The sequence below is a fragment of the Hypanus sabinus genome, chromosome 25, assembly GCF_030144855.1.
Source record: "Hypanus sabinus isolate sHypSab1 chromosome 25, sHypSab1.hap1, whole genome shotgun sequence".
Taxonomy (NCBI): domain Eukaryota; kingdom Metazoa; phylum Chordata; class Chondrichthyes; order Myliobatiformes; family Dasyatidae; genus Hypanus; species Hypanus sabinus.
The window spans coordinates 7,347,184-7,369,428 of NC_082730.1; the positions used below are offsets into that span (position 1 = coordinate 7,347,184).

General features: G+C 40.2%; 1 protein-coding gene across 2 annotated transcripts; it reads right to left on the reverse strand.

Moving 5' to 3' along the window:
* Nucleotides 1-2,435: 2,435 nt before the first annotated feature.
* LOC132380969 (coagulation factor X-like) lies at nt 2,436-19,495 on the reverse strand. 2 transcript variants are annotated; one of them, XM_059950007.1, is made up of 4 exons: nt 19,363-19,495; nt 13,770-13,919; nt 6,075-6,105; nt 2,436-3,123 (listed from the first exon to the last, which is right to left on the reverse strand). In XM_059950007.1, the coding sequence occupies exons 1-4, from the start codon at nt 19,366-19,368 to the stop codon at nt 2,972-2,974; spliced, it is 339 nt and encodes a 112-aa protein (XP_059805990.1). In that variant the 5' UTR covers nt 19,369-19,495; the 3' UTR covers nt 2,436-2,971. The 2 variants fall into 2 exon arrangements, with proteins under 2 accessions (XP_059805990.1, XP_059805989.1); XM_059950006.1 differs by having other exon boundaries at nt 13,770-13,930; nt 19,363-19,475.
* Nucleotides 19,496-22,245: the final 2,750 nt, after the last annotated feature.

The following is a 22,245-nucleotide window of genomic DNA, read 5'->3' on the forward strand; positions in this document are numbered from 1 at the left end:
TGAAATTTAGCTCAGAGTCAATAATTCTTTACTTCTGGCTTGATTTGTAAGGCCAGATGATCAAGTATTTCTCCAAGATTCACACTTTTTTTTAAATTGCTACCAATAACCAAAATAACTTGACATGAAAACCTCAGTAATGAAAAATCTTTATTTATATATATACATAGATATGTATATATACATATATGTGTACAGTATATATGTGTGTGTGTGTGTGTATGTGTGTGTATATATATATATATATATATATATATATATATAATAATCTTTCTCAAACAACTTTTGCCCAAGCTAGGACATGCACGGCAAGACCTCACAAAGGAAACTCTGCACCTAGAGGGTATAAGGGGGGTAATTTCAAAGAGGATATGAGGGACAAGTTTTTTTTTATTACACTAAGTGGTGGTGAAGAATGTGCTTCCTGGGGTGATGGTTGAGGCAGAGACTAGAGACCTATACATGATGTTTAGATAGGCACATGGATTTGAGGAAAATGGAGGGATGTAGGCATTGTGTAGCAGAAGAGATTCGTTAGCCATTCGATTACTGATTTATTTAGTTCGGCACAACATTGCCGGCCGAAGGGCCTGTTCCTGTGTTATACCACTCTGTGATCGATGTTCTATAAGCTGCTTCAATAATTTAATGCAGGGGCCATCAGGAAGATCCACAGCTTCAAAGTAAGCTAAACATCGATGTCGGAAATCGGGAAGAAGTATGCTGGAAGTGCTGAGCCGGTCAGGCAGCAGAGTTAATGCTTCATAATGCTGAGGCTTCATCAGGCATTGGCCTGATTGCACTAGGAGTATTGTGAGCAGTTCTGGGGGCCCTTATCCAAAAAAGGATGTGCTGGCATTGGAGAGGTTCCACAAGAAGCTCACGAGAATTATCCCAGCAATGACAGTGTTAATATACTGTATCAGGAATGTTTAATGGCTCTGGGTTTGTATTTGCTAGCATTTAGAAGAATAAGGGGGCATCTCATTGAATCCAATTGAATATTGAAAGGCCCAGATAGAGTGGACGTGGAGAGGTTGTTTCAAATATTGGGGAAGGCTAGGACCAAAGAGCACAGACTCGGAATAGAAAAACGTCCATTTAGAACAGAGATTAGGAAGAATTTCTTTAGCCAGAGGGTGTTGAATCTGTGGAATTCATTGCCAAAGGCGGCTGTGAAGCCAATTCTTTAGGTATATTCATTCACTTATTCTTTCCAATTCTCCCCTCTGTTGTAAGTTGAAACACGCTTGTGTCCAGACTTGTCCCGGTTCTGGTAGTTTATCAAACTGAAACATTAACTCTGTTGACATAAGAGATAGGAAATAACGTGTAACACACACACACACACACACACCCACACCCACACCCACCCACCCAGTATGTTGAGGGGGAAATGAACAGTCAACATTTGAGGTTGAGACTCTTAGCGATTTTCTGGCTTTCTAAATGTTTCCAGCCTCGTCTAATTTTATCAGACAATTTAAAGTAGTTTAGACTGACAGTGTAATAGTCCAAAGCGTTGAATGAAGTGTCAATATGGACATTTTCCTCAGAAGAAAATGAATCCCCTCCCAGACTCAGACTCAGTAATGACCATCAAACCATGGCAACTGTTTGTACTTAATTGTACTCAACTAATCCAAATGAGCACATCTACAAGGAGCACTACCCCAAGAAATCAGCATCCATCATCACAACCCCACCATCCAGGCCACTCTCTTCTCACTGCTGCCATCAGGCAGGAGGCACACGAGCCTTAGATCCCACACCATATTCAGGAACAGTTATTACCCTACAATCATTTTTTCCAAATTCTATTGTATTTCTTTATTTTATGTAAATGCCTGCAAGGAAATGAATCTCAAGGTAGCACTTGGTGACGTACATTTGGTAATTATGGAGTATTTGGGAGCTGGTGAAAATGGCATTTAAATAATCATCTCTGGATAGGCTGAATATTCTTTTTCCATAAGTGAAGTCTTTGGACATCAACAACTGAAATAAAAGAGAAAACATTGGAAACACACAGCAAGGCAGTCAGCATCCGTGGAGAGAGAAACAGGGTAAACGATCCCGTTTTATGACCAATACTCTGTTTCCCTCTCCACTGATGCTGCCTGACCTGCTGAGTATTTCCACCATCTGTTGTTTTCAGTCCAGTATTCCAGCATCTGTAATTCGTTTGCTTCTTGCCGACAATGTCAGCTGATTCATGCAGATACCACTGGTGCAGAGTGTGGAAGTAGTTATCTGTGACACACTCGTATTGGCTGAGGTACACTCCAAAACCTCCAAACAAAACAAGGAGTAAACAATGATACTTAATTTTTTTAATTTCCACCAACGCACACTTTATTAAGAATTGCATCATAGCTTCAGGCTGAATAGTTAGCTCACTTCAGATACAATTACTATGATCAAGAGGCATTTAAACAGGCAGGACAGAGAACACAGAACAGTACAGCACAATAGAGCCCCTTTGGCCCACAATGTTGTGTCAACTTTTCAACCTATTCTTAGATTTATCTCCAACATACCCCTCCATTTTTATATTATCCCTGTACTTATCTAAGAGTTTAAGTGTCCCTAAGATACAAACCTAATGGAGGTAGCATAATCATCATTATGTGCCATGTCATATAATGTGGGTGATCATGGTTTTTCCATGACTGTGATTGTTCTAGGCAATTCTTTTTTCAGAAATGGCTTACCGTTGCCTTCTTCTAGGCAGTGTCTTTACAAGGTGGGTGACCCCCCCCCCCCAATCATCATCAATACCCTTCAGAGATTGCCTGCCTGGCATCAGTGGTCACATAACTGGGATTTGTGATAAGCACCAGCTGCTCATATGAATTAGAATAGAAGAGCAAAAAGCTTGACATGGACATGATGGGCCAAAAGGCTGTTTCTGCGCTAAATAACTCTGTGACTCTCTGAGTCCTTCACAGCCTCTAAAGATAGAATGGTGTTATTTAGTATCAAGACAATCTCCTAACTTTTCCACGAGTTTATTTTCTATGTCGTAGACCTCCTCCTTCTGTTCTCTAAGCTTGTTTCGAAGTTTATTAATTTCCATTAGCTTTTTATGAAATTTCATTGCATCTCTCAGGATAGGAGAACCTGGAAAACAGAAACACAAGATGTTTGTTACTCAAGCCAAGTAAAATCGCCACAAATATGGACAGTCAAGTGCTGGCCTCACTCAGTTTGGAACAATACAGTTATTCCCACAAAGATGTGAAAGGAACAGATCAATAGGTCGAAGAGCATGTCTGGATACTGCCCGTAAAACTTCAAGGACACACCTAAAACTACCGTACCTATAAGGTGCGTACGATAGCTCAACCGAGTGGTAACCTGAGGCTGAAGGGAGGTCAGGGGGAATGGTCGAGTGTGGTTGTTGGACGACCTGCTGGTGGGAATGCGATGGAGTTGTTTTGAGATGAAGGGAGAGATGCAGTAACAGCAAGAGACAATGTCGGCTGGTTTGAAACAGGCACCACGGAGGGGATGATGTGTTGTTCAAAGTGAGCGGCGGAGAAGGAGTGTATGACACAGGTTTTTTGGCTATAGCTGACTTCCAACACATCAGGGTGATCACTTAGAGCCTTATCCCTACTTTGTTTAACCCAATCACTCAAATTATCTTGAATAGGAGTTGCAGCAGACGCCATAGCCAGTAACTCAGCCTTCCTTATTTCAGTGATGGTCATTTTGCCCTGATCAATCAATGCTGGAACATTGTTCCTATGAATTCCCCCCATTAAAGGATTTGGAGTCCTGGTACTAGCTCTAGAGAGCACCACCCAGATATGCCCCATGATCCCGGAAGCCTTTGTAGGCTGCGCATTGGAACGCCACCTGGGAGTTCTGTAGGCTAGAGAGAAGGGGAGTGCACTCCAGTCAAAGCTGCTGATCTTGAGCTGGCAAAGAATTACAGGGCATCCTCTTGGTACAATGCTGCTTTAAAGTGCGATAAGTTCTTGGAGCATTTATGACACTGGATTCAGTTTTATGCTTGGAAGATGATATTTGCAAAGTACAGTTGGTGGTGGTAATGCACCTTGAGGAAGGAAGGGGGGGAGGTGGAGAAGAAATCAGAGGTTTTATGTTCTTGGCACTGGAGGAAAGTATGGGGGGTGGGGGGGATGTCCACATTATTTTTTTAATTCAGAGAGTGGTGGGCGCATGGAACAAGCTTCCGGGGATGACGGTAAAGGCAGTTGTATGAGGGATATTTAGGTAACACATGGATGATAGAAAACTGGAGGACAAACAAGTATGACAAACTCAACTTTGACCGATGCTGCTTAAGAGTGTCATGACCCTGGTTGTTGCTAGAGTTCTCAGAGGAGTCTGAGCTTTTTGCTGTGTTTTTTGTATTCTCCATGTTTTATTAATTAGAAATATCTGTATTATTGTGCTTATTGTTAGGTCTTCTCTGATTTGCATTTAAGTTACAATTGATCCTTCCTGCACCTTGTGGTGTATCGGGCATCAACCTTGCCATTTCTGTAGTGTTTGTCTGTTTTTCTAAAATGAGGCCGTGTTGCTAGCTCAACATTCAAACCAGTGCAGTTGGAAAGCGTGCAAGGAGTTGACCGGATTCTAACCCAGGACCACACGTCTCCCATCCGATGTGGATGCTACTGCACCACTAGCCAGCAAATTGTCCTTGATTGCTTCCAAATAATTCTTGAAGACTTTGCAGGTGTCCAATTAAGTATTTTTTAACTTAGGTCTCCTATTAGAATTGTTAATTGTAACCTTGCTATTACCAACTGCAAACAGATTCTTTCATGCCCTGGAGATTATTTAAAGGAGCAGTGCTAACCCCTTCTGGCTGAGTTATTTCGAGTTATCCAAGACCTTGTAAGTGGTACTATTTTGTTTTGTCTCCTTTGTTAATAAAATTCTGAGTTTTGTTTAACCCTTCCAGGTCTCTGTGTGATCCTGCGCTTGGGTCCAAGATGCAGTGTGATGAGTACCCACCAGACTTCTTGTGTTATAGCAGTGACGATACTCACAGAGTTATTGTAAAGCACTTGGCTCATTGTGAACGTCATGAGAGAATGACAATTAATAACAACACCCAATAAAAAGTTGTTTGCGGGAAATTGTAGAATTCCAACATTTGCACTCTCTTTATTTTCGATTGCTCTGGACATTCTTCTCTCTCCTCCCATTGGGCAGAAGATACAAAGATCCTTCTATCCCACTGTTATCAGGCCCCTGAATGGTCCCCTAGTATGATAAGATACTTGACCTCACAATCTACATTTATCTACAATCCTGATTTCTCTATCTATTCAGAGGTTCGGCATGACAGCGAAAATGTTGACAACCTTCTATAGATGTGCAGTGGAAAATGCATTGACTCACTGTATTTCCCCCTGGTATGGAACACTGTTGCCTTTTGAATGGGAAATGCTACAAAACATTGTGGATTCAACCCGGTGCATCACAGGTAAAGTCATCCTAACCATTGAGCACATCTACATGAAATGCTGTCATAGGAAAGCAACGTCCATCTCCACCACCCAGGACAAACTTTTTCTTGCTGCTGCCATCAGGTAGAAGGTACAAGAGCCTCAGGACTCGCACCACCAGGTTCAGGAACAGTTGCTACACATAAACCATCAGGCTTTTGAACAAAAGAGAATCTACTGAGATGTCCCCACAATTAAAGTTCTCATTTTTAAGAACTCTTTATTTTGTTATTTCAGGCTCTCCTTATTTATTGCTATTTATTTATATCTGCATTTGCACAGTTTGTTGTCTTCTAGGCTCTACTTGTTCTTTCATCGATCCTGTTTACAGTCACTGTTCTATAGATTTGCTGAGTCTGCCCACAGGAAAAAGAACCTCAGGGTTGTATGTGGTGACATACTTATATGTACTCTGATAATAACTTTTACTTTGAATGTTGTTATGATCTTGTGCCTCGTTGCCTACCTGCACAGCACTTTTGCTGTAACTAACACCTTATCCTGTCTTTTGTTATTGTTTTCTCTCGTACTACCTCTGTGCACTGTGTACAAGATGACAATAGGCAAAGTTCAAGTACTTACAGCCTGTGATGTAATGCTTGAGGAACACTTCCTGCAAAGAAAAAAGTCCGGATTTATTACTTGAACTTTACTGAATGTGACATAAACAGAGCCAAACTTGTAAACAACGGCATTCACTTATTTAAGGGGAGCGCAGGAGGAAAGTGCTCCATAGCCCAGTTAGTGAAAGGGATTACAAAAGAGCCAGGCTCCAGGGATTGGACCAGAGCAATTCATCAGAAGCGGTTGTCCAAATGGATGTGGGGCAGAATTTGTTAAACATATCCAGGAAAGTGACTTCAGACAGTGTGTAGATGCCCCTGTTAGAGGGAGGGGGTAACACAGGGTCATCTTTTGGCAAATGTGGCTGTGCAAGTGCCTGCACTGTTAGTTAGAAATCAAAGAATTTAAGGGACTTTGGAATCCTTGTGCCAGATTCCCTAAAGCAAGGGTTCCCAACCTTTTTAATGCCATGGACCATTAACCAAAGGGTCTGTGGACCCCAGGTAGTGAACCCCCGCCCTAAAGGTTAACTTTCTGTCTGTTAGGTAGAAATCAGAATTGCAAAAGGACTTGGGAGTCCTTGTGCAGGATTCCCTAAAGGTTCAATTGCAGGTTGAGTCAGTGGTAAGGAAGCCAAATGCAAATTTGGCATTTATTTTGAGAGAGCTAGAATATAAAAGCAATGATGTGATGCTGAGGCTTTATGAGGCATTGGTCGGACTGCACTTGGAGTATTGTGAGCAGTTTTAGACCTCTTATCTAAGAGAAGATGTGCTGGCATTGGAGAGGGTCCAGAGATGGTTCACAAGAATGATCCCTTCAATGAAAGGGATAACCTATCAGGAGTGTTTGATAGTTCTGCACCTGTAGTCACCGAATTCTAGAAGAATGAGGGAGCGGTATTTCATTGAAACCTATTAAATATTGAAAGGCCTTGATAAAGTGGATGTGGAGAGGATGTTTCCTATAGTGAGGGGAGTCTGGGACCAGAGGGCACAGCCTCAGAATACAAGGACACCCCTTTAGAACAGAGCTGAGGAGGAATTTCCTTAGCCAGTGGGTGGTGAAGCTGTGGAACTCATTGACACAAGTCATTGGATATATTTAAAATGGAGGATGATAGATTTTTGATTAGTCAGGTCTTCAAATTTTACGGAAAGAAGGTAGGGGAATGGTTTGTGGGGAATATTAAATCAGCCATGATGGAATGGCAGAACAGACTCAGTTGGCTGAATGGCCTAATTCTGTTTTTATGTCTTATGATCTTAAACCAAGGTCCATGTACAATAATGTCACATTTACACTACCCACAGGTACTTCAGTAACCTCATCAGTCTGACTAATGTCAGTCACCTTCTACAGCAGACAATATAAACTACTTCCATGTTGCCACTCCATTAGGGTAGCACAGTGGCATAATGGTTAGCACAGTTCTTTACAGTACAGGCGACCCGGGTTCAATTCCCGCCACAGCCTGTGAGGAGTTTGTACGTTCTCCCCATGACCGCATGGGTTTCCTCTTGGTGCTCTGGTTACCTCCCACAGTAGGTTAATTGGTCATTGTAAATTGTCCTGTGATTAGGCTCGGATTATATTGGGGGTTGCGAGGTGGCACAGCTCGAAGGGAAGGGCCAGAAGAGGGTACTCCGCTGTGCATGTCAATAAATAAATAAATTATTCTGACACTTTGAATTCTCTGAATGGTGAATGAATGAGATGCCTGGGAGTTCTCTTTGGGCACTCGATGGAGTAAGTTGCATTTTGGCTTTGCTCCATTCATTTTTCAATTTTTTTAACCACCCTTTCACTATCTATATTAAAGTGTTTATAACACTTTTATATGCCTGATCTTTGATTTTTAATCTCTGGAAATGAATACCAGAGGGCAAAAGGCATTAGCCGAAGGCAAGGAAGCTGGTATTGGAAGTGGAAGGAAAGAAGGAGATTCTAAACAACTTAAGCAATCTCCACTCACTTTGGAAGCTATGTTGAAGCTCCTGGATGATAAATTTGATAAAAGATTTTCTACTTTGGAAGTATCGTTAAAGGAGATCGAAAGCTGACTGAGAGCACTTAAACAGGAGAGTGAAAAACAATAGCGGTAAATTTCTGAACTCGATGAAGCGGGAAGACAGAGAGATTGTAGATTGGACGCTTTGGAAAAGAAATTAACTTCGACCACTCGAACACTGGAACAGTATAAATTCAAAATTATTGACCTGGAAAGTCGCAGTCGTAGACAGAACCTGCGAATAACAGGACTCCGTGAAGACGTAGAGAGTGGTGACCTCACTAAGCTCTTTTCTCAAATTTAAATGAACGTGTTTGGCTCTGAAGCTCTCTCTACTACCCCTGTACTTGATTATGCTCACTGTGCTTTAAGAGCAAAACTTCCTAAAGAGTTGAAGCTTCAACCTGTTATACTCTGATTCCACTTTGTGCATACCAAGGAGCATTTAATTCAAATTGCCTGTTGGAAAGGGGTTATTGAACACGGAGGCCTCAAGTTTCGTCTGGTTGAAGACTACTGTCCCGAGGTAATGCGAAAAAGATGGCTTTTCAAACCGGTGATGTTTGAGCTTTATCAAGGAAAATTTCAACCAGCTCTGCTATTTCCAGCTTGTTTAAGGGTTTTTCTGCCTGATAAATCACATAAATGGTTCAAATCTGTGGACAAAGCTCATCAATTCCTTGAGGATCAACGTTCAATCTCAGCTGTCTAATAAGTTTACTGTTTCTTCGTGTCTGTATTCATTTGCTTTAAAAGTTAATAACCAGTTCATAGATCTGGACTTTTGAAGTTTGAAGATTTTTGCCCTTGGTTTGGTAACACTCATACTCTGTTTTAGAGTATGAATGTTTATCGTGCTTCTATGTTAAAGTTCCTTTTTGTTTCTTTTATTATTTTATTTTATTATTTTCAAATGTTCATTTTTGAAAATAATTAAGAATTTGATTTGGTGATTGACTTTTTTCCCTGAAATATTAATAAGATTATATTCTGTTTTACTTTTCAAGATCTCGCCTTTCAAAATGTTAACACTTGTTTGGTGTTTTTTATGGCATTCTTTTCTCAATGTTCAGACTATGGGTGGCAATTTGCATTCTTTTCAATTTTGGAGATTTGCCTTCAAGAGAGTGGGGGTAGGGGAATTTCTAGTTAGCTTTCTGGCTGTCTATTGGCCAGTTTTCTGGCTTTTGTGGGTGGGGTGGGGCTCTTTTTGGTTTAGTTTTTTTCATCTGGGCTGATCTGAAACTACAAGTATGTCTAAATTGTCGTAACTTCTGGTTCCCCTGTAAACCTTTTTCCCTCTTCCTGATTCATGAGGTTCCTATGTAGTAAGGTTAACCCTTTACATACCATATGGTTTATTCAAATAAAATGGATTATTAACTTTGTCTCATGGAATACGAATGGTTTGAATCATCTGATAAAATGGAAGAAGATTTTAAAAGTTTTTCATAGATTGAATGCTCAGATTATCTGTGCCCAGGAAACTCATGTGAGGAAGGAGGATAATCAGTGTTTTTTTTAGGTTTTGGAAGGGAGGCAATTTCACGCCAACTCACAGGCTAAGGTGAAAGGAGTCTCTATTTTTATAGACTCCTCCATTTCATTTGTTCACTATAAAACAATCTCAGACCCAAATGGTAGATTTCTATTAATTACTGGTTTCCTTTATAACCAAAATGTTGTTATGGTTAATATTTATGCACCAAGTGCTGACTATCCTGAATTCTTTAAGCATCTATTTGCATTGCTTCCTAATTTAAATGAATATATGTTGATAACGTGCAGAGATTTTAACTGTTGCCTGAATCCCTTGATGGGCAGGTCTGCATCCAATCAAGTACTTCAAAACAAATCTGCTATTTTCATTAATTCCTTTTGAATTGACTCCGGAATTTTAGAAATTTGGAGGTGTTTATATCCTAACAATTAAGAGTTCTCATTCTTTTCTCATATGTATCATAATTAGTCTAGAATTTATTACTTTTTTTTAAATCGACTCTTGATTAGTTCCGTCTGTTACTGCCTGGGATCATGATTCAATCGCTGTTTCTGATCGTGCACCCTTGAAACTATCGATCAAATTAACTGATGTATCTTTTAGCGCTAGACAATGGTGGTTCAATTCTACTCTACTTCAGGAGTTATACTTTGTTAACTCTATTAAAGAACAGATTGCTTTTTTCTTTTCAACTAACTTTATGGAAGAAATTTCCAGTGGGATATTATGGGATACTTTTAAAGTATACATCAGTAGGCAAATTATTTCATATTCTGCTGGATTGAAAACACAAACTAATAATGAAATATGTGCATTGGTTGGTAAGGTTAAAGAAATTGATAGAAGATATTCTGCTGCTCCTAATCTGGAGCTTTATAAAAAGTGGGTTGAACTTTAGATGCAACACAGTTTGTTATTAACATCCCTGATTGAAAATCAATTACTTAAAACTAAGAGTCAATTTTATATACATGATGATAAATTAGGTAAATTACTGGCTCACCAATTGAAACTTGCTTCAGCTAAACATCAGATTATTAAAGTTCGTAAATGAAATGGTATTTTGATGGTTGACCATAACAAAATTAATAAATCTTTTCAAGAATTCTATACCTCTTTATACCAATCAGAATTTCTTGATGATTCTACCAGAACACATGAATTTTTAAGGAAATTGAATATTCCAAAATTACCACTTAATGAATGTTTAGCATTAGATGCACCCATCATGGAAGAAGAAATAAAGAAAGCAATTTCTTTGATGAATTCTGGTAAAGCACCCGGTTTGGATGGGTATACTGTAGAATTTTTCAAATCTTTTTCAAATCTACTTTTTCCTTGGTTATGTAGAATTTTTAAAGATGCTTTATTTGTAGGTAAATTACCACAATCCTTTTACGAAGCATCTATTTCTTTAATTTCTAAAAAAGATAAAGACCCTACTGAATGTGCATCATATAAACCTATATCCTTGGTGAATGTGGACTCCAAAATCTTTTCCAAAATATTGGCAATTAGATTGGAAGATGTATTGCCACAATTTTTCTCTGACAACCAGACAGCATTTATTAAAAATCGTTATTTGTATTTTAATATTAGGTTAATGAATATTGTATATACTTCTTCATCTTAAACTCCAGAGTGTGTTATTTTGCTTGATGCTGAGAAGGCATTTGATAAAGTTGAATGGGAATATTTATTTAACACACTTGAGAAATTTAATTTTAGCCCAAAATTCATATCTTGGATTAAGTTGATATATCATACACCTTTGGTTTCTGTACTTACCAATAATCAGAGATTCCCCTTTTTCAGGCCTTTTTGAGGTACTGGACAGGGCTGTCCTTTAAGTCCTTTACTATTTGATATTGCCCTGGAGCCCTTGGCAATCACTCTTCGTGATTCACCCAGTATATTTGGTATTATTCGTGGGAATGGGACGCATGAGGCATCACTATATGCTGATGACCTGTTACTATATATCTCTAACCCAGAGAGATCTATCCCTGTAGAAATATCACTACTTGCTCAATTTAGTAGTTTTTTATTGGTTATAATTTGGTTATAAGAGTGAGCTTTTCCCATTAAATATGCAAGTTCCAATCTATAGACAATCACCATTTAGACTGGTTACTGATTACTTTACTTATTTGGGTGTTAAAATTACTAAGAAGCATAAGGATCTATTTAAAGTTAACTTTTTACCCTTAATTGATCATGTTAAACTACGGCTTACTAAATGGTCCCCATTGTCCTTATCATTGATTAGTAGAATTAATGCTATTAAGATTATCATTTTACCTAAATTTTTGTATCTATTTCAGGTGGTACCAATCTTCACTTCAAAATCCTTTTTTGATATTATTGATTCTAAAATTTCTTCATATATATGGCACAATAAAAATCCTAGATTAAGTAAGAAATATACACAGAAATCAAAAAAGGAGGGCAGTTTGGCAATGCTGAACTTAAGATTCTATTATTGGGCAATTAATATTCAATATTTAACATTCTGGACAGAAGATCTGGATGAAATTCATTGTCCACAATGGGTGAACATTGAGCGTGAGTCTGTACAGGGGTTCTCATTGACTTCAATTGTAGTGGCCTCACTTCCCTGTGCACTTACTAAACTGAATAAACAAATGACTAATCCAATAACTAAACATACAATACCAATATGGTTTCAATTTCGTAAATTTTTTGGATTGAATAAATTTATTCTATCAAGTCCTATTATATCTAACTTTATCTTCCAACCATCCAGAACTGATCAAGCCTTTCTTTTATGGAAAAAGAAGGGCATAACATGTTTTTGTGACTTATTCATGGATAACTGTCTCATGTCTTTTGAACAGTTGTCTAATAAATATAATTTGCCTTGACCACATTTTTTCAGATATTTCCAGATTAGATACTTTCTGAATGTTATTTTTCCTACTTTTCCAATACCACATCAAACTGAAATTACTGAAAAAAATTTAGGTTTAAACCCCTATCAGAAGAGTTTAATAGCAATTATTTATGATCTGATTATGAAAATACGTCTTGGTACATCTGATAAAATTAAGAATGAATGGGAAAGAGAACTTCAGGTATCTTTACCTATAGAGAAATGGGAGAAAATTCTCCAACTAGTTAACACTTCTTCAATGTGTGCTAGACATGTTTTGATACAATTTAAGGTGATCATAGAGCCCATATATCTAAGGATAACACAAAGTACACTGCAGATGCTGTGGTCAAAGCAACACGTACAAACACTGAAGGAACTCCACAGGTCAGGCAGCATCCGTGGAAATGAACATTCGTTTCCAAGGATGCTGTCCGACCTGTTGAGTTCCTCCAGCATGTTGTATGTGTCTAAGGATAGGTTAGCTCATTTTTATTGCCATATAAATCCTGTCCATGACAGATGTAATTCTGAGGTAGCTTCCTTGACTCATATGTTCTGGTCTTGTACTCTTTTGGAAAAATATTGGAAAGATATTTTTGATATTATTTTAGTAGTTTTGCGTATTGATTTACAACGTCATCCTATTACTGCAATTTTTGGATTACCAGTGATGGACTCTAGTCAATTATCCCCTTCAGCTTGCCATTTGATTGTATTTGTTACTTAATATCCAGAAGATCAATTTTATTTAAGTGGAAAGGTTCTAATGCCCCTACTACATTTCAATGGTTTCCCCAAACTATAACATGTTTAAACTTGGAAAAAATTAGGAGTGGCACTATCGACCCTTCAGTTAAATTTGAAGAAACTTGGAGGCCATTTATTCAACATTTTCATATGATGTAAACTGACCTTTTCTGAATCCTTCTCAATAACTTCTTGTTCATGTATAGAGGAGTGGAGTTAATGACAAATAATGATTCTAACTGATGAAACATGGCAGCCCTGCTTTTGTTTCATTTTGTTTTAGTTTAGGGGGACTTTTTTTCTGTATAAATTTTTTGAATCTTTTTCATGTTCAGTTATTAAGAGATTGGGAGACAGATTACACATGTTACTCAGTGTCTGCGTCTGTATACATTAACCATTATTAAAGTAATCCCAATCTCTTTGTATCATTATCATTGTTATGTTTATCTCTTCAAAACTTAATAAAAAAGATTGAGAAAGAATGAGACACCTGGCTGTGGGGGAAGAGGTTGGTTTGGAAACGAGGTAAATTGGACCTAAAAATTTCAACCTTACCGTTTTGGCATCATCTTCAAAAGCCTCTCGGGCTTCTTCCTTTGAGCATGTTTCTTCCACACACTCTCGCTCCAGATTCCCTTCTCTAAGCTCTTCTGGAAAACTGTTTGCCCTGCGGATTCGAGACAGGAGCTGCAGAGCCGAAGGTTTCTGTAGAAAGACTCAATAACACATCCATAGTATTAAACATCCTGTGCCTGTCTGCTGTTGGAATTGTATCATGACATCAGACTACTACCTCTGAAATGCTTTGGTGTGTGATAGGACATAGAACTGTATAGCACAGTACAGACTCCTTCAACCCACAATGTTGAGCAGAACTTCTAACCTACTTCCAAAATCAATCTAACCCTTCCCTCACACATAGCCCTCCATTTTTCTATCCTGCATGTGACTCTCCAAGAATCTCTTAATGTAGCTGACTCTACCACCTCTCCTGGCAGGACATTTCACACAACCTCTACTCTCAGTGTAAAAACTCTACCTCTCGCGTCTCCCATACTCTCCTCAAATCACCTTAAAATTCTATGCTCTTGTTCTATGTTATGGCCTCCTCATTTCCAAGTCTCTGGCTATCCACTGCATTTATTCCTCTTATCACCTTCAATATCTTTATGAAGTTATCTCTCATCCTACTTCTCTCCAAAGAGAAAATTCCTAGCTCACCCAACCTTTACTCATAAGGCATGCTTTCTAATCCAGGCAGCATCCTGGTAAATCTCGTCTGTACCCTCTCTAAAGCTTCCACATCCTTCCTATAATGAGGTGACCAGAACCGAACACAATACTCCAGCTGTGGTCTAAGCAGGGTTTTTATGGATCTGAAGCATTACTGCAAGGCTCTTGAACTCAGTCTCCCAATTAATGAAGACCAACACACTGTACTTAATCTTAACCACCCTATCAATCTGTTGAGAAACTTTGAGGGCGTTGTGTATTTAATATTTCAGTAATATTGTAAATACATTGTTTGTTTAGGCATTATTTATTGTTTACATAATTCATTGTGGGTTATATGTAAAAGTACGTGAATGGCATACATCATTATGCCTCCGTGTCATATGTGCAGGACTCACTAAGAATAAGACTGAGGTAGAGATGTTGTTCTCAGCTCCATGTTTTTCTTCTGTCTAGTTTTATGTTTTGGAGCTACAAAACACAACAGTCGTGATGAGTAAGGTTTAAAATGAACCCAAGAAGGCGCCTACTTAACCTGTTGAAGCGTAGCATAGCTTTTTCCCCCTTTGGTTGAGGAGACAGATCCTAGTTAAGAAAAAAAAGCACAGCATGTGTTCTTTGAAAGTGGAGAGATGGCCGAGTTTAAAAAAAGGCAGAAAATGGATGAAATTCATGCATTCATAAATAGTAGGTACTGGGTGAAAATAACAATAGTAAATAAATAAAAAGAAGAAATGGATGGCTACACTGGAAAGATTGACATATTCGATTCCACAACAGATACACGTATACTGAGTGAATTGAACATTATTTTGAAGCAAATGAAATAGCCAATGCAAAACCAGTGCCAGTATTACCAAGTGTAATTGGGAGAAGAGCTTACTGTTTGCTTAGTTTAATTGCTCCAAACAAACTAGCTGAAATGAGCTTTGTTGATAGTGTGAAAGTAATGCAAGAGCATTTAGAACCAAACCATTGTTGATTGCAGAATGCTTTAGGTTTCATCAGTGGAATCGAAAAGAAAGGAGTCCATGTCAGCTGACTTGGCTGAATTGAAGAGGTTGTCCGAATATCGTCAGTTCAATGATGAGCTTAAGGATACACTAAGAGACTGTTTAGTTTGTAGAATCTTACAAGAAAGCATTCAAAAATGACTCCTAACTGAAGCACAACTTACATTTAAAAAGAGCAGTTGAAATTGCTGTATCAATAGAAATAGCAGCTCAAACCAATTGAGCTGCAGTCAGGAATGAAAGTGAATGTGAACAAAATTGCAACTTCCAAACATACTGGTCTGGCCCAAAGATATAGCTTTGGAAAACTCAAACATATCAAGGGCTAAATAGTTTTAAATGAAAATACCACACATAAGTTTTGCAAAGCCCATCTGGTTCCTTATACCACCCATGATAAAGTAACCAGTGAACTGGATCACATGGAGGCTGAAGGAATTCTTTTCAAGGTCGAGTGGAGCCCATGGGCAATGCCAGTGGTCCCAGTAGTCATGGAGGATGGGCCTTTCAGGATCTGTGGTGATTTTGAGGTCACTATCAACCCAGTACAGGAAGTAGATCAATACCGTCCATCCAGGATAGAGTGCCAGATGCTACAAGGCTGCTCAAGCACTCAGTGTTTCAGGGATAACATCATTGTTACTGGCAAGGATAACAAGGAGCAACTCAAGACTGTGTTAACAAGGTCAAAAGATTATGGGTTAAGATCACAACACAAGTATGAATTCTTCAGACCAAGTATGGTTTACTGTGGTCACACCATTGATGCACAAGATTTACACAAGTGTCCCGAGAAAAGTTAAGCCAAAGGTCTTGTCACCGTTGTGGTTGTTTTTAGGATTTGTCAATTACTATAACAGGTTCCTGCCAAACCAGGCTACAGTGCTCCACACCTAGTATTCGTTACTACTGATCGGGAAGAAATGGCAATTGATAAAGCAGTGTGAGGTGGCTTTCCAAAAGACAAAGGAAATGGTGACTTCAGACACTGTACTCACACGTAATGATCCATTATCCAATGAAGCTTGCCTGTTATGCCTCGTCTTATGGTGTATGTGCAGTCGTGTCACATGTTATAAGTGATATTGCCTTTGCATCATGTTCCCTGACTGTTGCAGAGAAAACTCACAGACAAACTGACAGAGAGGCCTTGAGTCTGGTTTGTGGTGTAAATAGTTTCAACTGATCCTTGTACGGGAGAGATTTTACTTTTGTACTGATTATCAACCACTAGTGTCCATTTTCAATGAACAGACGGGTGTTCCACTAACAGCAGCAGCAAAAGTGCACCTTTGTTGGTAGACTAGAGGCAGTGGTTCCAGGCAAGGACCATTTAAATTCCCAAGTCCATCATTTGGGAATAAAATCATTGGGCATTCAAACGCAAAATTGATTTCCCCCAATTCTGTGGTTAGCTTAACGATTTCAGTGTCTACATAACAAGGTGGGCTGAAGAAGCATGGAATAGACATGACTTGGCAGCTTGTATTCAGAATTGGCTTGCCCACAGATGACAGACGGTTGTAGTGGAGGTACTTTTTTGGCTGGAAGCCCATGACGAATGGTGTTCAGATACATAACATATACATGTTAATGGCTTGGAGGAAAATATAGAGAAGTTTGTTAGAAGTTTGAGCATGGAATACAGAACATAACAGCACAGTAGAGACCCTTCAGTCCATAATGTTGTGCTGGCCCTTTAACCTAACCTAAGATCAATCTAACCCATCCCTCCTACATAGCCCTTCAGTTTTTCTATCATCCACGTGCCTATCTAGGAGTCTCCTAGAAGTCCCTAAAGTGTCTGCCTTTACCATCACTCCTAGCTATGTTTTCCATACACTGACCACTCTATGTGTAAAAGATCCTCCCTCTGACATCCTCCCGTATAGTTCCCTCCTAAACTTTTAAAGTTAAGCCCCATTGTATTAGCCAGTTCCGTGTTGAGAAAGAGTCTTTCAGCTATCTGCTCCATGAGAGGGCACAATTTTAAGGTGATTAGAGGAAAGTATAGGGGATGTCAAAGGTAAGTATTTTTCTTTTAGAGAGAGTGGTAAGGGCATGGAATGCACTAAGGGTGGTGGTAGAGACAGATATATCAGGGATATTTTAAAAAAAAACTCTTCTAACGTAGGCACAAGGATGTTAGAAAAATGGAGAGTCATATTTGATCTTGGAGTTCGTTAAAAGATCTACACACATTGTTGGCCAAAAAACCTGTATTGCGTTGTGATGTTCTATGTCAGGGGTCGGCAACCCGCGGCTCTTTCATCTCTGTGCTGCAGCTCCCTGTGGCTTTGGAAAATAAATGATGAGTATTTAATTAAAATGTATTTTATGTTAGTTTGTTAGTTTTTGAAATGTCATTCTAAATTTGAAGATTATGGTGAGCTTGTACCATCTAAATAAAACGTTGTGGCGACCCATTTCCTGGCACATCCGAACCGGCTCACAATTAGCCAGCGTTCCAGCTAAGGGAGATAGTCTACGGGGGTTTGTGAGTACGTGTCTTTTGGAGCATCCGCGCCCACGGGGGGGGGGGGGGCGGGTTGAGGGAGGCTTAAAAGCAAGGCTGTTTAGTTCGAATAAAGTTATCTTTGACTGCAGTTTACCGACTCCGTGTCGTTATTTTAGCGCTGCTTGTAGCACACCGCTACGACGTGTTTTTTATCGCTATTAATATACGTCACCACTGCCAATGCCTGACACCCGCCACTCCCCTAAGCATCGATCCATCCCTACTGAATACGACTGCATTGGCAGGTGTGAGTCAACCTGATCTTGAGATGGAACTGTCCTGTCGATCTTTGGATCCACATATGTATGTGAGCCGGTGTTCTCCAACATGAACTTTATTAAAAACAAACATCGTGCACGCCTCACAGATGACAGCTTGTGATCCTGTGTAAAGATGAAGGTGACGTCATACAGCCCTGATGTGCAGACACTGTGCGCTGAGGTCCAGGAGCAGAAATCCCATTAACCAAGTATGATAAATATTTTAATTGCCTATATTTTACGTATATTCATATTTTTTCATTGTTCAGTGAAATAGTCCTTTTATTTTTCAGGTTGACAGCTGGCTGACATTATTTTTGGTTTGCTGCTGGCGGACAATTTAAGTTCAGCGTTTTTCATAATACGAAAAGGACTCAAATAAACATTGAGTATTTTACTTAAAAGTAACCTTCAACCCAGTGTCTTTTTTTCGGAGTTCAAAATGATTTTGTTGCATGCAGAAATGTGATTTCGTTTTCTCTGCAGGAGTTCATCGATTTCATAAATGCAACACATTATAGTTTGTTTATACACAGCATAAAGGCAAAAAAAAACGTTGTATGCAGTGTTATTTCATTTTAAATGTCAAACGGGTTTTGTGGCTCCCAGTGTTTTCTTTTCTGTGGGAAACGGGTCCAAATGGCTCTTTCAGTGGTAAAGGTTGCCGACCCCTGTTCTATGTCCTATGAGCTAGACCTCTAGTTTGCAGACAGAGAAATTGGTGGCGATATAGACAATGAAATCAGTATTTTCTTTGATTTACAGTATTTCATTATACCCTTCAATTAATAAAAAAATCAAAAGTATGTGATTTTTCAATTTTCATTCTAAATATTCATTGTATACATATTACAAATAAAAAACATTTAAAATGCCATGTAGTTTTCAGGCCATGTAAAAATTTCCTGCTCAGATCAATGGTTGGTCCATTCAGCTTTAAAGGAAATTAGAGGAAACATTGATCACCTGTCAGGTATGAAGAGAGTGCAGAAGTCTCAAGCTATTATCTGACAATTCCTATAACAAGCTTCTCCCAAAGTCACCACCGTGGCAGGAACAGCATCAGCTGGAGGAGATGTACAGACGGGAGGAACGGGTTGCACTGAGGGTTCATTGATGCTTACCGTCATTCGTGTGACAGCCAGTGAGAAGCAACAAGATGATCCCGTAACTGAGGACGAGTTTCATCTTACTTTGTCACCGTCCGATCCGACGTATTGGAGATACACGATGGGGGCGTTTGCAAATGGATCTGCCTCACTCAGATCACAGTTACACCCTTTACACAGTCGGTATTTTTTCTTCGTTTTGGAAATATTTCTGTTAATAAATAACCAACAATTTTGAAAGACTTTCACAGGAGTACACAAAGCATGGATTTCTAGAAATCAATTCTGGTAATGCTGACAGCAGAAAAGGTAAACACCTTCCTTCTCAGTCTGTTCAGGCATTGAAACCGTTGATGAACTGGGACAAAGGAATGTGAGCCAGATCTTGCCATTTAAACTTGATTTTGTGTTAACTAAAAATCTGAGGCAAATCCAGCTGCATTTGGAACCGCTGGCTGTGAACGTGACCTCTGACTCCTGTATGCATTCAGTCTCCAGCCTCCCCCCCCCCCCCCCCATTTTACCCATTGGAATGTAGAATGAGAGTGGATCTCATGGAAGCATAAAAGTCCAGAAAAAGTGGATTTGGAGAGAATTTTTCCTATAGTGGGGGGGGGGGGGGTGTCTAGGGCCAGAGGGAACAGCCTCAGAACAGAAGGATATCCATTTAGATCAGAAATGAGGAAGAATTTCTTTAGCTAGAGGATGGTGAATCTGTGAAGTTCATTGCCATAGACAGCTGTGGAGGCCAAGTTATCTTGTTTATTTAAAGTGGAGGTTGCTATGTTCTTGATTAGCATTAAAGACAGGAGAATGCAGTTGAGAGGGGTAATAAATCAGCCATGATCATATACTGTAGTAGAATCAATGGGCCGAATGGCCTAATTTCCTTATGTCTTATGGCAAAGATGCAGCCGGTATCGCAACAGCCATGTGCTGTCAGGGGGTGTTAGGAAGGGACACAGCTCTCCCATGCCGTGGGAGTGGAGGGGGCAGGGAAGCAAAGGGCACCGGTCTCTGCTGGTGAAGGAGGAGGAGGCAAGTCTGGTGCACAAGGTGCTGTTTCAGGACAGACTCGAGGGGGCATGGACACTCAAGACTGCCCTGGAGGGAGGCAGATGGAAGGAGTTTGAGGAACTGAAGGTGGCAGGGAGATTCTACAGTAACAATAATAGATTGGATTTAAAAAGAAAAAAAAAGCCCAATTGATCCATGACAACTATAATTTCCATCCTAGCCTGTCCCATTTCTCTATGCTTGTCCCATATCCCTCTAAACCAGGGGTTCTCAATGTAGGGTGCACAGACCCCTCGGTTAATGGTATGGGAAGAGGAGGGGAAGTCCCACTAACCCTTTCTTATAAAAATCCCTGTCTTAAAAGTTGCTATTATGCCTGTCTCAATCAGCTGCTTTGGCAGCTTATTGCACGGCACGTCTCATGAAGGATTAGGGCTTTTCTCCTTGGAGCGAAGGAGGGCGACAGATAATTTGATGGAGAGGTACAAGGTGATAAGAGGCATAGACAGCCACTTTTCCCCGGGCTCGAAATGTCTTAATATGAGGAGGCAAACATTATAAGGGGATTGAAGGAAAACCTGGAGGAGGGGAGGATGTCAGAGTTTGGATTTTTACAGAGGTGGGTGTGTGGAACTGGGGTTGGTGGTAGAGGCAGATGCATTATGGACATTTCAGAAACTTTGATAGGCACATGGCAGTAGAAAAATGGCGGGAGGGGTTAGATTGGTCTTGGGGTCGATAAAAATGCTTAGTTAGTAAGCCCGTCAGAACTGGTTCCACTGACAGAAGGTGGGGCAAAGAGAGGTTACCAAAGCCTTAAAAAGCCAGTCGCTTCGGGCAGATGGAGCTTGCCAGCCATGGTTGACAGCTCATCTAGGAGAAGGAAAACTCTGATCTCAAACCTCCACTGCCTTGCAGCTGTACCCACTCATGGAGAAGGCTTCGGGAGGGAAAATTCTGGAGCTGGAGTCCTTAAGGCAGTCCTACGTTGAATTCAATGCTGACTGACAACTCTTGCAATGCTGATGGTGCCAAACAGTATTGGTCTCTGCCATTTCTTTGGGTTCATCAGGTGCATGTAGAGGGGGAGCCTGCTACACGGGTAACCGCTTGCTCTCCACATCATACTGCCCAGGCTTTGGTATCTAGACAGCTAGGACACACTATCCATGAGTCAACCCTGACTGACGAAGGCCACCGTCGGGTAAAAAGGCCAGCACTACATCACAGTCTGAAGGGATGGCATCGTTCTAATTTTCAAATCCAATTAGACAAGAGTATATCCCAGAGTGGCAGTGGCCATCATCAGATCACATCCTTTGGAGGTGAGTGGAGATGTCAAAGGAAGTTTTTTTTAATTATATACCCAGTTTGTTTGTGGCATCCGTCGGTCTTGAGAGACCATGGATCTGCGCCTGGAGTTTCCAGGGCACAGGCCTGGGCAGGGTTGTATGGGAGACCAGCAGTTGCCCAAACTGCAGGCCTTCCCCTCTCCACGCCACCGATGTTGTCCAAGGGAAGGGCACTAGGACCCATGCAGCTTGGCACCGGTGTCGTCACAGAGCAATGTGTTGTTAAGTGCCTTGCTCAGGGACACAAACACGCTGAGGCTCGAACCAGGTTACTAGTGTGATGCCTTGCCCACTAGGCCACGCGCCAACAATATATACCCAGAGAGTGGTACTATATTACCCAGAACGCACGGCCTGCAGTGGAGGTAGAGCCTGATATAATAGGGACACATAAGATAGACAGAAAGACATAAGAAAAACGGAGGGTTATAGGCTGTGTAGGAGGGGTTAGATTGATTGTGGAGTAGGTTTCCATAGGTTGTCACAGCTTTGTGGGTCAAAGGCCCCCTACTGAGTATATCAGGGACAG

Coding starts and splice junctions, on each gene's coding strand:
- LOC132380969 (XM_059950006.1), bottom strand. CDS start 19,426: ATGAAACTCGTCCTCAGTTACGGGATCATCTTGTTGCTTCTCACTGGC. Junction 6,106..13,769: donor TTGAAGATGATGCCAAAACG/GTAAGGTTGAAA, acceptor TTTTCTTTGCAG/GAAGTGTTCCTCAAGCATTA. Junction 3,124..6,074: donor CAAGCATTACATCACAGGCT/GTAAGTACTTGA, acceptor TCTGTTTTCCAG/GTTCTCCTATCCTGAGAGAT.